Source organism: Misgurnus anguillicaudatus, chromosome 23, assembly GCF_027580225.2.
Source record: "Misgurnus anguillicaudatus chromosome 23, ASM2758022v2, whole genome shotgun sequence".
Taxonomy (NCBI): domain Eukaryota; kingdom Metazoa; phylum Chordata; class Actinopteri; order Cypriniformes; family Cobitidae; genus Misgurnus; species Misgurnus anguillicaudatus.
In genome coordinates this window covers 10,982,403-10,999,376 of record NC_073359.2, presented here as the reverse complement: position 1 = coordinate 10,999,376, position 16,974 = coordinate 10,982,403, and the positions used below count along the sequence as shown (strand labels likewise).

Here is a 16,974-nt window from a genome sequence, read left to right as displayed (position 1 = left end):
TTTACATGACAATTAATATTGATAATAAACTAGTGATGTTTCTTTACATTTTCTATACACAGAGCTCAAATTCATTGCATTTTCGCGTTCTCTTTTCAGTCCCTCCAGAAAAACGCGATTGTGTGATCGCGCAATATATTGCATAATCAGCCAAAGTCCGCATATTTATGCGGGGCTGCATTTTTTCCAAATACGACGCACTTTCGGCGCATTATTTACATATTTCCGCGCACAAAATATGCGGGGCTTGCATGATTTCATAATCTCCGCATTTTCGTAGCAAAAAGTCACACATATATTAGCAGAAAGTTGAAAAATGTTGCATTTACTTCCCAAAAGCGCAGCCGTGTCCTTTATTGCCATGGGAAGGTTACGTGATTATGTGACGTGAACATCATTGCAGCTTTTGCAAGTTTCCGCAGTTTTTGCAAGTTCGGCAATTTTCGCAAATTCCCGCAATTCCATCACATAAATTGCATAAATATCCCGCATTTTCCATCGCATTTTTTTAGAAAACGTGCTGCAAAATCGAGGATTTTTGCCTGCAACAATCACAAAAAAAACTTGCGTTTTTCTGGAAGGACTGTCTTTTGATTGAGAGGATATATCGGCCATGACTATCGCTGTTTTTAAACTATCATCCGATAGTAAGAAAAATTGCTTTTAACGACTGATACCGATTATTGGCCAATATATCGGTGCATCTCTAATTGAAACTATTAAATTTGGCATTTTTAACCTACACTGTAAAAATTGAAAGTTGGATTAACTTAAAAAAATTACTTCAATTGGTAACACCTGAAATATATCACTTTAAGTGAAAAAGTGGAAAAAGCTTAATTCTTTTATATATTACTTATTGAAGTACTTTAAAAAAGTTTTTTTCACCTCAAATTTTAAATGTAAGTAAAAAAAATGTAGGTTGATAAAAACTTTAACTCTTTCCCGGCCAGTGTTCTTTACAAAAGTTGCCAGCTAGCGCCAGCATTTTTTATGATTTACACAAAAGTTTAATGCCTTCCAGAAAATGTACTTCTTTAAATATGTAAAACATACACGATATCAAATTAAAGAACAGACTCTCTGCTTTTCAAATATGGGTAGGTTTCTTCAAAAATATAACATTTTGAGCAAAAAGCTGCGATAATTGCATTTTTGTAAAGGACTTTTGTTAGAGATTAGATTCAGAGCGACGATCAAAACATTGAGTTTTTACTGTTTCTGAATCCATGGATACCGACTTAAGAGCTTGTTACTAAAATTCTTCAACTCGCGATACCTGATTGATAAGGAGCAGTTTAACTTCAAATTTGTGTCTTTGGGAACATTTGGAAGGCCATAGCGGAGTCTCTCTCCACTTTGTGTTTTCTCCTGTAATCAGAACGTTGACTGTCATTGCTGTTCATCAGTCCAAATCATTAGATAGAACAGCAGTGATTGGCAATGTCAAGACCAATTTCATCGCTTGCAAACTAGACAAGCATGAAATTGCTGTGGGGAAAGCAGAAGCTGTAGGAATAATGTGCCTCGCAGACCTTTGGTGCTCTGATCCAGACACTAAAATTATCACACCGATCCCGGTCTCCCAACGCATCCATGATGTGTTTGTGAAGGGGGGCATTGGGAGTGTGTTGTGCTATCCACACATTCCCCAAATTGGACCCAAAGGCCTAATGACGGATGTTTGAAATAATGACGTAAATGCAATTATGAAAGCCTTTTTTTGGCACTGATCCTACTTGATCTTGCCAGTCAAAGCTTTTGAACAAGAATTAGAATGGCAGTCATAATTACGGTTTCCCCCGAACTCGCATAGCCGAGTGAAGTGCATAATTTCACTTTATTAATGATGAATAATTCAAAATGGTATGAAGGACTAATGAGTAGCCGTGTAAGGTTGGCATGCTGGTATTGGCACACAATTACATGCATTTATTTGTTTCTGTACTTTAACTGCTTGCTATTACAATAATCTTACAGCAACACTAATGTGTCACGACTGCACATTAAAATGTCTGCAAGCACATTTGGATAAGGCAGAGGTTTTATTGGATGAGGGGTCCCGCAGAGAGCCATACTGGGACCGGTTTCAAATCCACAAGACTAAACAATTTGTTAGGCCTGCGGTTTTTGTAATACTTGCAGGTGCATCTTTTTGAGGGCTTATTGTGAACAGTTCCACAAATTATAATCTGTTAGTACTCCAGTCTGACATTTGTGTGTGTTTGTTTGAACAGACACAGACTACATCAGCGCAGAAGAAAAGCAGAAGGTAGAACAGATGCTAGCTTTCCTGACGGAGGAGTCTAAACAAGCGGCAGCCAGCACAGCAGTGAGTACACCGACATACACAAGTCCCTATACCATTGTCCCCTAATGTCATGTAGTCGTGGTTGTTTGAACCGTGGACTTGCAACAATACAAACACGTGAATGCTTGTTAAATCCCGCCAAATGTTGCATTTCACATATTCGCTTTTTAATTTGTCTGCATAATATCAGCTTAAACAAAGACGACACACTATATGCTTCTTAAAGCCTTTAGTCATTATAGATGCTTGCAGTTTGTTCAAGAGGGCTTCAATCATAACCTAAACAGAAAATGATTTACACATTAATATGTTTGGTTCGTGTTTAGGTTATATGGGTGATTCTCACGAAAACTTTGTTTTAAAAATGCCAAGCATGAAAATGTAAAAATTGCTTACATTTACTTTTTTTCCCACCAGACATTGAAAAACAAAGTCTGGAGTAAATGGGAACATTAATTTAAAAACTTTTACTTATCATTTAATTTTGTAACATAATTTAAAAAATTAGTCTTAAAAAATCTCATTACCGCAACAGTCAGAAAACATCAACACTGACATATTTTCAAAATGACATGACAAACCTGAAAGAACATAATTTGGAGATTCTGCACATGCATTTAAAATCAAAGTATTATGCTTCTATTAATTAAATTAACATTTAATAAGCATCTGTTGCGGTAATGATAATCAAAATGTCGTGTAAGCATTCTGACAAGACAATATTTAAAATTAACTGTAAAAAATTATCTTACCTGGTAGCCATCTTGAAGTAACTGGTTCATGTGCTTGGTCACTCAAAATCAAACTTTATTAAAATTCTGTATGTGTGCTTAAACTGTTCTCAAAAAGTGTTGCGGAGGATGAGAACATCAGGCATGGACACATAATTTTCCAAATTTTTCTTCATTATTATTATACATGAATATTCAGTAAATATTTTTTCTGTCATCTAAAGTAGTCTAGCAAAACATCCATTTATTTTTTTTCTTAATATTTTTGTGTTAATTTGATTAAATTACAACATAACGCATGTTCAAACACAGCCGGACACATTGCGGTAATGAGAATTTCAGCAGAGAATGAGATAAAATTTCCAATTATAAATTCTTATGTTGAAATCACACATTGTGCAAGGTAGAACACAGTATTGTGTTAATTCTGATGCGTTTTAATGTTACTATATTACACATTTTAAAGCTAAAATCATTAGTGCCGTCGTGTTTCAATGGTTTCGTGAGAATCACCCATATAGGTTAAGGAAATTAGACTTAATTACATTACATTTATGTCTTTTTTCAGCAGCCACTTTTATCCAAAGCGACATACATGCATTCAAGCATTTCGGGTACACGTTTTTATCCGTCTGTGTGTTCCTTTGGAATCAAACTTATGAGCTTTTGTACTACTGACTAACTAAATGTAACTTCTTAGGATCTTAGAAATAAATCTACGTCAAATAAAATGTTGTCATCTTTGACAACATGTGACTAATTATTATGAACTAAAAACTCTGAATACCAAATATAATGCAATTGAATGTCAAAAGTGTGCCTTGAATGATATCTACAGTATGTATCTTAATGTAAATGACTACTTGAGAGTATCTTAAGCGATGCATCATGCCGTAGCTTTTAGGCAGCATTAGAGTGGGTGGCAATAAAAGCCTATTAGTGCTTTTCTGAAGTGGAATCACAACGTTCCCATAGGTTTCTGTGGTCTTGAGTTAATGTAATGGCCGACCCATTCAAGTCTGTCCACAGCCGGTTCTGTGAGATATCCGAGTCTACCGCAGCATTAGACAGCAGAAAGTGAACTCCTCCCGGGAGAGCGCAGAGAGAAACATGATCGGCCTTTCCCATCTCCCCTTAACCCAACACTAACCATCAGCACAGAACCGGGAACACCACTTGAAACAGATAAGCCCGTTTTAAATCAAGTTGTGGAGTTGGGTGTCACAATGGCTCTTAAAATAGCCGTTATCTGTGTTTAAAATTGGGATATGGTAGTACGGTAATGGGCAGGTCATGCAAAAAACACGAATTTTCGTGTTTTTTTAAGCATTAAACATAAATTTTGTGAATAAATCAAAATTATCAAGTTAAAGGTGCAGTGTGTAATTTTTAGAAGGATCTCTTGACAGAAATGCAAAATAATATACAAAACTATATTATCAGGGGTGTATAAAGACCTTTCATAATGAACTGTTATGTGTTGAGACGTTTTATCTACATACACGAGGGTCCACTTACGTGGAAGTCGCCATTCTGTGCCACCATGTTTCTACAGAAGCCCTTAACGGACAAACTTTTTTACTAAGTTGTCTCCAACGATGAAATGATTGTCCGGTGGCGGCTACTGTAGCTTCTCTAAAAGCGAGGGGTAAGCAGTGGACTGAGACATTGATTGCAATTCGCAACCTCACCAGTAGATGCCGCTAAAATTTACACACTGCACCTTTAAATATATTTTACATTTATAAGCAATTTTATGTAAAGTGTCATCATTGTCCTCCTGTGGTATAACCATGCACTCTCAGAAAAAAAGGTACATGAAGGTATAAAAGTTGTATACTGTATTTATACAAATACATTTAGGGGCAGTTTCCCGGACAGGGATTAGCTTAAGACAGGACTAGGCCTTAGTTTAATTAGGAAATATCTGGGTGATTCTCACGAAAACTTGGTTTTAAAAATGTCAAGCATGAAAATGTAAAAATTGCTTAAATTTAATGTAGTGAAAATTTATACGGCATGTCTAATGAGGCTGCTTTTGTTTAATGTGGATTAAAAACAAGAAGCAGGTGGATTTTTTTCGTCGTAGGGTGGTTGTGTTCACACACTGGCAACACACATTATATCCAAATGTGGATTTTGCATAATAGGTGCCCTTTAAATTTTGACATTGTCATCAACCTCGGTGCCAATACCCGTATTGAAAAAAATGTGGGAGCCATTTAATGAGCCAGTACTGAGCATCACAGACTTCACATTTAATTTGCACAAGAAGGTGCAAATTTTCACATTTTCACCTAAGAGAATTGTGTGTTGATGTCAGAGTTTACGTCTGAAAGTGTCTGCGGTTGTTTATATTTTTGGATCTGTCTGACAATAGTATTTTCATTCCCTACTTCAGCATCTCAGTCTGCTCCACTGCCGTAATTACTGTCAGTTTTTCTTTCATTTCACTCCGGATGGTAATAAATAGGATTGCAGCAAATTATAGAAGATATTACGCAGTAATTTGAGACCCAAGTAAAGCAACAATTTGTTCACAGTTTTTGAGTAAGTTACAGAAGTTACAATCCTTTTAAGTAAACAATAACATATTGTACATATTGACTTCCTCTGTCTTGTGTCGGTTGAACAAACAGGGAGACCCTCCCTACACTAACACGATTGGTTAAGACTGTGTTGTCATGTCAGGCTGGTTGGTTGGATCGATCAAACAAGCAGAGCAATGTTTTGATAGTAAAACATACATAGGTTGTCCTATATGCCTCAATTTACTCAACTACACGAGTCAACATTTAAAGTGGAAAAAAGTTTTCTTAAAATACAGTACCAGTTATTGTCTTAGGACAACCTGGATGATGTACTTTTTTATCCACTTCAAATGTTGACTATTTGAGGAGTCATTTTTAGTGTTGACATTATTGAGTACACTTACTCAATCCCATGACATGATGCCCAGCTGATGCCTGACCAACGATCGCCGGCAGGACCCGCTTAATCTCCGCTTAATCACCTTATCCGTTTATATGTGTGTGTATATACATATATATCTCCCAAGGGTTTTTCCCTCCTAGGACTTTTTTTATTTCCTCGGCTAAACAGCCCGGGGTTTTTTTTCTCCTAGGGGTTTTTTTACCCCGGGGAGGCAGCCTGCTTGGGCTTAACTTAGCTTCTTCTTCTAGACGTTACATTAGTAATACGCTCGCTTATTATGTTGAGTCATAGCCGCAGCAAATTTGACTGCTTATGCTATCGTGTATTATGTTGTGCTATCTGTTGTTTTTCTGTGCTTTTACTGCTTCTATTAATGTAAAGCTGCTTTGAAACAATTAAGTATTGTGAAAAGCGCTATATAAATAAAATTGAATTGAATTGAAAAATGAGGCACTGCAATAATGAGAGGCGGCACAGTGGGTACACAATCAAAAAATGGTCCATAGCTGTCCCTTTACTTCGCCCATTTGCATTAAGCTTTGTATTGTTAGAACCCCAGTCATGTTTTTGAATGGTCGTGCATCATTTCCTCAGTTTCCGCTGAGACAGGAGAAACACAGATTTCAGTGTTGCACTTCCTTCTTTCAATGATGTAAAAATCATCATTTTGCATCAATGAAAGAAGGAAGTCCAATATTTTTGTTAAGGGGTGAGACTACAAACACCCCTTTTCTTGGTCAAATAGACACCAAATTACTAGAGCCCTGCATTTCAGCCCGAGCCCGACGGGGCCCGACCTGTTTACGCCCTTCGGGTCGGGTTTCGGGCCAATTTTAACGTCACAGCAGATACGCGGGCCGGACCTCGGGCTTATTTAGGCTTCTCCATCTTTTTATAGTTTTCAATTTAATTAAAAGAATCTTTTGACAGACATTTATGATTGCAAAACAAACATTGGAAGACGTTTAACCTACCGCATGAGTCCGCTACGCACAGCCACACATTTACAATGCAGCTGTTTTAACAGCGTATCTAAACAGCAGGACCTTCAGTGCACCAGGAAAAATTATAAATGGAGTACTAGATTAAACCTTGGATACTGTACATAATCTATGCAGACAGCATCCAAGACATAATCTATTAAAGATAAGGTAGCATGCATTCTGTTTCATGTTTATTTCGTTTCGTTTTGTATAGCCCTTTTTCTTTTTTATTTCTGCACCCGTTGCAACTGCGAGCAGCAGAGCAACCTGCCTTCGCTTTTTAAAAATAGTGTGTGTTGATAATAAACGTTTAAACTAACATTGTGATATGCTGAAAATATGTAGTATTTTATATTGTTATTATAGGCAAGTGAAGTGTTGATTTGAGAGGATCAATTCATAAAATATGTCGTCAACTTGCTGTCGGCCGCTAACCACTTGGTTATCATAAAAAACTTTAACAAACAAAAACTGCTCTAAAATGTAAATAAAAAAGAAATATAACTATTTTGCCATTTAAAACAAAACTGAACTGCTTTAATTGCTGCAATAGTACAGCTGTACAAGCTGTGTAAGCAGTTATTTTTTGCTATTTCTTTGGATGTCTTTTGCAAAATCTATGCAGAATTTTGCAGAATGATTTAAAATGTTTTAAAATGATCCGAGACTATGTGCGCTGTGAATATTACTAAACAATAAAATATTTTATAACTATATTATACATATATATTATACATTTGAAATAATAAATAATTGTCGCGTCATGTAGCAAGAGAGACGATAGAGATCTCATTAACTTCTCCGCAGAAAGTTTTATTTCAAATTCAAGTTCTTAAATAGGCTATTAAAAAGTTTGTGCTTCTCTCATAAAAACCTCACAGCAGACAGCACAGACATCTACTCACAAACATACGCGATGCAGTGACTATATCTGCGGACGCAGATTCCTAATGGGGAAAATTAAAAAGTTCGGACTCGGGTCAGACTCGGGCTGAGAATTCTGATAAGCTGTCGGACAAGGGCCGGGCTAGGGCCTAAGCGTCTCGGGCCAGGGCCGGGTCAGGGCCTAGATTTTTGACCCGTGCAGGGCTCTAATTTCGACTACAAATATGACGCACTTTCAATAAAGATTAATGTTTCTATGGGTGAAATGCTCCTTTAAGCACACCTTTGCACATAAAGATGCATATTCATAATACTATAATTAATCATACTTCATATTAGTACCATACGTATCTATTAATATCTGAAAGATGCATATTGGTACCAAACGTATACATATCTGTACCTAAATTGTACATATTAGGATCTTTATAAAGGGTACTGTCCAGCGCTAACTCATATGTACTTTATAAGGTGGCTAATTTGTATTAATTCATTCGAACACCTCCATACATTTTTGTACAATTTGCTTTTCCCCCTGTGACGTTGGGGTTAGGGGTGGGGTTTCGTTGTTGTTTTTATTATAATCGTATGTTTTTGTCAAATTCATCAAGAACTCGTAAAATAGGTACAATTCTCGTGTGATTAGGCTGTACTGTTTTTCAATAAATTTGACAGTGTAGCGGCGTTTCCTCCAAAGCAAGAAGATCCCTGATTCTGTCTCGAGTTGGCATGTTCTCCTTTACTCCTGTACGGTTTCCTGCCACACTTTAAAAACATACAGCGGTGCGTTTCCCAAAAGTATCGTTCGGCAACTACTGTCGTAAGTTTCGTCTTTACTGAGAAAGTTCAACGATTTGGATTTACCGAAACTATAGTTAAAAACGAACATTCGCAAGCTGCATCGCAAACTTGTGTGGTTTGAACGACAGCTCTTCACCTGTGAAGAAGCTATGTAGAAGCATAGTTCCTTGTTATTAAAATGTAGACTTACAGTAATCATGCTTTTGAACAAAATAATCAAAAAAACTATGTCTATCATTCTAATAATGTGAAAATTTATTTTACGTCTTTAAGTTTGTAAACAGAATTAAAGCGCTGTATTTGAAAACTGTGCATGTGCGTGGATCTACAAACTTTAAAACCCTGGGGAATCCCTCGGAGGAGTGACGTAAGAGGGAACGTGCGCATGAATTAAATATCTTTAAAAAAACATCAAAAAACTTTAATAAAATCAATTTTTCGATGCAGTGTACGTCATTTACAGCAATAATTTGGCATAAAATCTATTTAAACAAATGAATTAGTACTTCACCTCCCACGTGACATCATCAAGTATCTTGCTAAACCAACATGGTTCAAACAACGAATGTACAACAAAGTTACTATGGTTTTGGGAAACAGACTTGACAGGGTAGTTTATATCTCCAACTATGCATCGAACTATGGTTGTTCAGCAGCGAGTTACATCGTTGTTTAGGAAACACACCCAAGGTTAGGTGAATCCCTTCCCCGAACCTGTGTATAGATTAACTTCTGTATTGACATGAATATAGCCATAGATGCTGGAATGATGTTAAAAAACTAATAAATAAATAAACAAACAAACAAACAAACATCACAATAATGATAAACTTGCAATGCAGATTTACTGTATTAGTGAAGTAAAATAAGGAATAGAGATTGAGGGTATAAGGGCAATTTTTGAAACAAATAGCTTGCATATTAAACTGAGATAGAAGGACAAAAGTATTTTAAAATTAAATACAGATTCCCTTTAAGAAAGCGTACAATAAAATATCAAAAGAAATGACGACACTTGAAATGCCTACACATGGCAGTCATTTGTCAGGGTGGTTACGCGTAAATGAAGTAAGCCAGAGTCATTATTCTACTCAGATTGCATTTGCTCCCAATCACAAACCCCAGAATTCACTCTGGAGTTTGATGTTGTTTTCAAACCCTGTGAGCATCTTTGAAATTAAACTGGAGCTCACAATGTCACTTCTGAGATATCGTGTGACAGCTGTACATTCAATCCTGTTTACAGATACAAATCACAGATCTGCGTCTGATTAAGTCTACAAGATCAAAACAGATCTTTAGCTGATTTTATGGGCTCTATCTTACACCCGGCACAATGCAGCGCAATGCGCGATGCAAGTGTCTTTTGCTAGTTTCCACCCTGCGCAATTATAATTTTCACGTTTAGCGCCACGTCGTTTAAATAGCAAATGCATTTGAGCCCCCTTTTGCGCCCATGGGCGTTCTGGTCTGAAAACGAGGTGTGTTCAGGCGCATCGTTGGCGCGTTGCTATTTTGAGGCAACTAAAATAGACCAACAAAAACCTGGTCTAAAGTCAATTGCGCAATATTTTTTTGTTATTTAAAGAGCGCGTTAGTAATATGCGCCTATAAACGGGACGACAACGCAGGTTTATAACATACATGAATGCGCAGCAGCATAAAATCACTTTTAAATATAAAAGATTAAAGGATTGAATGTAAAAGATTATTATTGAGTCTCTTGGACATAAATGAGGACCGATTATGAGACGTTAGAAGGTGCAAAGAGCTGCTTAAGTTGTAGCCTGGTAAGTAAATAAATGCTTTGCTTTAAACAAATGCATCTGTTTTTAAATGGGTTTTTTTAATGCTACCTCACGGATTTATTGTATATGATGACTCTTTACCTGTCGATATGGTGAGATGAGAAACATTTTTAATTAATGCTTAAAAAAACGCTGTCCAAGTGCTGGAACATGCGGAGAGCCGTTTGCAAATTCCTTATCTCCTGTTTGTTATAAATAAAGCATTTTTAGAGTACAAACCTTTTCTTACATACTTGAAATCATTTTTTGATGATATTGGATAGCCATACATTTAAAGCAATTACAAGCCTGCTTTTTTACTTCTATGACTAAATGAAAACGAGTTTTAAAGGTTTTAATAAAAAAATAACAATTTCAATACAACACAATTATTTAACATTAATCTTAAACTGGGGATCTTCTTCCTCCGCTTAGTTTTTCAGTTTACAAAGTCTATCATCTAAATAGGGATTAGACATAGCGCCAGCGCAACTGGCTTTTAAATGGGATGAGAGCTGAGGCTCTCATTGGTTTATTGCACGTTACGCCCAAAATACTCCCATTACACATTAAAAGAATATGAACAACTCTTTTCGACCGTGCGATTGGCGCACAAACCATTTTTCCCGTCGTTAAATTAGCAAAAGTGCATTCGGATACGCCCATTTAGATGTTGCGCTGTGCGCTTAAGACAACGCACTTAGATCGTTAAAATAAGGCCCATTATGTTTATCACATTACAGTTTACCTTACACACCAACTAAAGTTTGAAAAATGGGATTACGAAAAACGGCTGCTTTTTAGTACAATAGTTTTTGTATGATTGCTATATTCATACGCATGTACTGAGATCATGTTACATTTTCAAAGTAAAAATCTATTGACAATGCATCACAAAAGACAAATTTGTTGACATTCGTGTGTCAAAACATGTACGTGGTAAACAGATGTAAATGTAATAATGCAACATTCGTCTCATAATCAGTTTTATAAAGTAGCCCCGGGTGTCCCCCATTATTTGTTTACATGGAAAACTGCAATCAAACCGAAATATTATTGTGGTTTTCCCCCGTTGGGTCTTAGTGATGTAGTTAATACATTGTTATTGCTACAGTATTTGTATACGGTGTCATCATTTATTTGTTGCTATTTATTGCTGCTGTAATCCACCACCTAATATATATTCAACCCTTGATTAAAAGATAATAGATTATGTCTCAGCCTGAAGACAATAATAACTGCATGGATGTTTAGCTTGCTGTGACCTTGTGTTATTTCCACATGTAATCGCTCTGATTAATTAAAGTGTTTGGATGTAGAAAGCACAAGTATTACGTCTTTCAACTTGCATAAGTTTATTATAATGGCAGAGATTAAACAATAATTTAATGTTGCTCATGCGTCTTTTAGTTTGCCTCTAAACAGCAGTACAATAAAGTGCATTAATAACACATTGCAGAACATTATGGCTATTATTATTTGTATGTTTGATCAGGATTTTAATGGATTGGGAAGCAAGGCTGTTAACACAGAATAAACTGCTGTAGTGCAGGGTTGCATTGTAGTGCATTACATGTTTACACAGTACAAATTACATTTTGCAGTTATTACATTTTGATGAAAAATAAACAATGAAGCTGCACAGATAAATTAAGCACAATAAAATATAATTTTAAATATATAATATTTTATATGATGCGTTAGCTCGCTAATACTGTATGTGACTCTGGACCCCAAAACCAGTCTAAAGTAGTCTGTGTATATTTGTAGCAAAAGGCAAAAATACATTGTAGGGGTCCAAAGTATTGATTTTTCAATAGATTTTTATGACCATTAGGATATTATGTAAATATCATGTTTCATGAAGATATTTAGTACATTTTCCACCGTAGATACGTATATCAAAATGTATCATTTATTTTTGTGAGTGGATGCATTTGCTAAAGACTCAATTTGGACAACTTTAAAGGTGATTTCCTCAGTATTTAGATTATTTGTACCCTCAGATTCCAGATTTTCAAAAGTTGTATATCGGCCAAATCTACACATCATACATCAATGGAAAGCTTATTTATTTAGATATATTAATCTCATTTTTCTACATAATTGACCCTTATAACTGGTTTTGTGGTCCAGGGTCACATCAATTCACTTTCCCTTTGAACTGTTACTCTCCCAAAACAGTAGCGTTAAAAGAGAGTTAGTTTACTGTAATGTATGAAGTGCTGCCTCATGATTAGTCGCAACTAATCGTTTGCAGAATAAAAGTTTTTTTTACATAATATGTGTGTGTGTACTGTGTATAATAATTATGTATATATAAATACACACACATACATGTATTATTTTAACAAAAAATATATTTATATAATAAATATTTATATTTATATATAATATAAATTATATATAAATATAAACATGTATATACACATGCAAATGTTTCTTAACATTAACTGTGTGTGCGCGCACTAAATGTATGCAATCCACCTTATTTTTGACGTAAATGTGGGCACCAACATCTTTGAGCTCCTTTGTGTAAGACTTTCGGTGAGGCAATAAATCTAATGGTAGTCGTGTTGCGATGGACACGGGTGTGCTGTTTTGACTGGCTTATTGATGTTTATTATGACATCCAGGAAGACCGGCATCATTTGTGCAGTTAGGGGTTGCCATAATAGCGATTGCAGTAAATCTCAAAACAAAATTTGTTTAAACCATAATCCACGCACAAGAGCCGAATGTGTATGTGGCGCAAGTGCACCCATTATCTGTATCCACACATCCATCTAGTAAAACCTTTCATAGAAACTAACAGTAAACAATAAATACAATAATTGTTTAAAAACAACTATTATGCTGATAAAAATATGCTGATTTACCTGGTTCATTTATTCTGCTACTATATATTATTACAAAAATGTGACTACAGTACAGAATATATACATAAACTGCTTATGTGTTTGCGCGTACTTTTGATATATTTTAAATAAAAAAAAAAGCGAATAAAGCTTGTGTTTCCATCTAGTGCGTAAGAAGCGATGGAATCATATAAAACAATACTGAATACATGTAATAGTTTAATATGTTTATTATGGTTTGTTCAAATAACTTGTAAATAAGATGATCTGTTGCCATAAAAACTCGAACAAGTCCATTAAAAATTGCCGTTTAAAAAAAACTCCGTTGTAACAGGCTAAAAACACAAAGTCTTGGTCTATTCCATGTATAAAACATTCGACTGGCTTTCGCATTATAAAGATACTGGTATGTCTCTATGCTTTTATATTTGCTCATTGAAGTCCCGTCACCCAACCAACAACACAAAATGATTCAATACATCTTCATATGATGTATCAGACCACTTCTTAATTTCCTCCTCACACTGGTTTATACATGGCAGGTGTAGTAAATATTTACCATAAATGTTTAAATCATGTTTTATGCGTGCTTCCACTACACTGTTTTCTACCGGCTAGCTTTTTAAACGGACATCTCGCACAAAGAAGGGAAATACATCACTTCACTTACTTCCGCGTACGAAAATAAAGTGGATAGCGCCCCTTGTGGCAAAAATGAGAATGCAAAGCTTACTTGCAACGCATTTTGAATTGCATAAGCAACATTGCGTGAATCAAGTTTGCTTAGTGTTTCATTACTTAACTGTGTTTCTGGACTTTAAAGGCGGGGTGTGGGATTTTTGAAAAACACTTTGGAAAAGGGAATCGGGCCAAAACACACTTGTAGCCAATCAGCAGTAAGGGGCGTGTCTACTAACCAACATCGTTGCCTGGGTTGCGTATGTGTGGGGCGGGTCTATTAAAAGAAGGTCCAGATTCTGTTGGGGTAGGGGAGTGTTTGTTTAGGTGATTTCAAATGTCAACATTGGCTTTCAGAGATCATGCACCCCCCCTTTAAGGGATAAATTAATTCATGAACATTTTGTCATTATTTATTTTTCTTCAGAACAATTCCGGCCCAGTCACGTCAAGTTATTTTATTTAGCTATGGTGTGGTTTTAAAGCTTGAAAAAAGAAAAACCAGAAATGAGGATGTAAACAATAACAATATTCTCTCTTTTGGGGGGGTCAACTTCAAGTTCACCCAAACATGAAAATTCTGTCATCATTTACTCATCCTCATGTTGTTCTAAACCTGTATGAGTTTATTTTTTCTGATAAACACAAAAGATATTTTGATATATGATGGCACGCACACACAGTTGATGGCACCCATTGAATTCCATCGTATTTTTCCTACTATGAAAGTCAATGGTTACAATCAGATGTGTGCTTACCATCATTTATCAAAATATCTTCATCAGAAAAAAGAAATTCATACAGGTTTAGAACAACATGAGGATGGGAAAATGATGAAAGAAAGTTCATTTTTGGGTAAGCCAAAACAGGAGGCAAACTCATCATGAGCTCTTTGAGTTCTTGTGTGTACCTGCAAGTGTGTTTGTTTTCACACTGGCTGACATTTGTTTATGCTCCTTTGCCAAGTGCACTTCGCTTCTGACATCAGGGGTAACGAAGCATGCGGCCTGTCTTTTGTTGGCCATCGATGCAATTTGTGTGTGTGTACCAGTGGTGGGGCTTTCTGAAATGGTGTCTGATTACCAGTAAATTTTCCAGCACGAGAAGCTTTTGGATCTGTGAGCCGACCTCTCATCAGCACATCAGCGATTCTTAACAGACCCTCTCCATCTGTTCTTTTTGTTTGTCAACTGCTTCATATCTAAATTTGGTTGCGTCTTGTGTTTGGTTTTGGGATGTGGGTGTTATTTATTAATTTGGCATCGTATTAACTGAGCACCTCTGGTGAGTACAGATGCCCTCGATGAATTTGTCATTGATGTCCTGTTTTCTAACAGGTGTTTTCACTGGGTGAAGGGCACTAAAGTCACATTTTTATGTGTTATACAAGTGAAGGGAAAGCGGAGTTTATACTGTATTTGTGCTCTGACCAGAGGTCACTTTTTCAGACTTAACTTCAAGTGCTTTGAAGTTCCCAGATGTACTTTTCCCCGAGCTGTGTCCTAGATTTCAGTCGCTGTGAAGATATAAGATTATAAAATCGTTTTTTACCAAAAAATAATACAAAACTTGTGATCAGCCTACGAGGATTAATTAGACATGCTTTTAATTTAACTTTTGGGTTGCATAATAATTCACCTATTTCCAAGCTATTACCGCTTTAAAAAAAGTTGCAAGCCAGCACCAGCATTTTTTCACAAAAGTTTAGTGCCTTTCAGAAAATGTTCTTCTTTAAATATATAAACATACAACATATCGAATAACAAAACAAAACCTCTGCTTTCAAACAAAAAAAAGTTGTTTATCACCTTTCACATATGGGTAAGTTTTTCAAAAATACCAAATTTTGAGCAAAAAGCTGAAAAAGGATTTTTTTTTAAAGGAAATACTGTAATTTTTGTAAAGGACTTTTGTTAGAGATCAGATTCAGAACAAAACGATCAAAAAATACACAGAGTTTTTATTGCTTTTGGATCAGTGGATGCTTCAATGTTTTATAAGTTGGTTAAGAGCACCACCTAGTTAAAACTCATCAGTATCCTCTCAGAAATAAAGGTCCAAAATTGTCACTGTGACAGTACCCTTTCAAAAAGGTACACCTTTGTACCCAAAGAGTGCATATTAGTACTTCAAATCTACATATTGGCAGTTCAAAGATACCTTTTTGTACCTAAATGGTACTTATTAGGACCTTTTTAAAAGTGGCTTCTTTACAAATTAATCCGCGGTACACAACATAAACAAACACTCCCCAAGCGAGCTGGAACTTCTTTAAAAACAAACTTTAACCACGCATTCCTAATGTTATGTTCCGAGTAGGGTTGGGTATCGTTAGAAATTTTCCGGTTCCGGTTCCAGTTCTGCCTAACGATTCCCGGTTCAGATTCCGGTTCCTTAACAGACATGCGTGTTCATATGCTCGTCACAACGTCACGCAATGCTTAGTTACTTAGCCACGACAGACGCTTGTAGCGTACATGCGCTTATAGAGGAAAGCGGCGTGATCACATTTTCCGCGTGGTTTTAGATTTTAAATATGAAACAATTGAGCATAATGTGCTCGGCGCTCGAGCCCCGGAGCAACAAGCACCCCGTTCTTGGTTCCCAACCCTAGTTCAGAGCCTCCGAGTTAAGGTTATACAACGTCTGTGTTCTTCCCAGATGGTTCTTCCACAACTGAACACTCCGTTTCCATGGGAAAAGTTACTCATAACAGATTACCGCGTCAAAATAAAAGTCTCTCAGGAAAAATGTATTTAAAAGTCATTTTTGGCAATCTTTAAAGACATGTTTACTGATTGTTGAGACTCGGGCTGTTTCTCAATATGCGTTCTTCAGCGATCTTGCGTTCTCCTGTCCTTGCTCTACGTCATCATTAACAGTCGAAGTTCATTCCAATTCTCAAGAACGCAAGTACTGAGGACGCATAAAAATACCCGGATGTGTTCTTGATATCGAGGAAGCATCGAGTGTAGACTTGCGCGCTGAAATCGCTTCACGCTCCAG

At 36.2% G+C, this 16,974-nt stretch overlaps 1 protein-coding gene across 1 annotated transcript in view; it reads left to right on the top strand.

Annotated features, from left to right (window-relative positions):
* Positions 1-16,974, top strand: part of rnf123 (ring finger protein 123) — a 239,019-nt gene that overhangs the window by 195,639 nt on the left and 26,406 nt on the right. Inside the window, exon 37 of the mRNA XM_073861959.1 lies at positions 2,238-2,332. Coding sequence (XP_073718060.1) covers positions 2,238-2,332 — 95 coding nt within the window. The remainder of the gene's footprint in view (positions 1-2,237; positions 2,333-16,974) is intronic.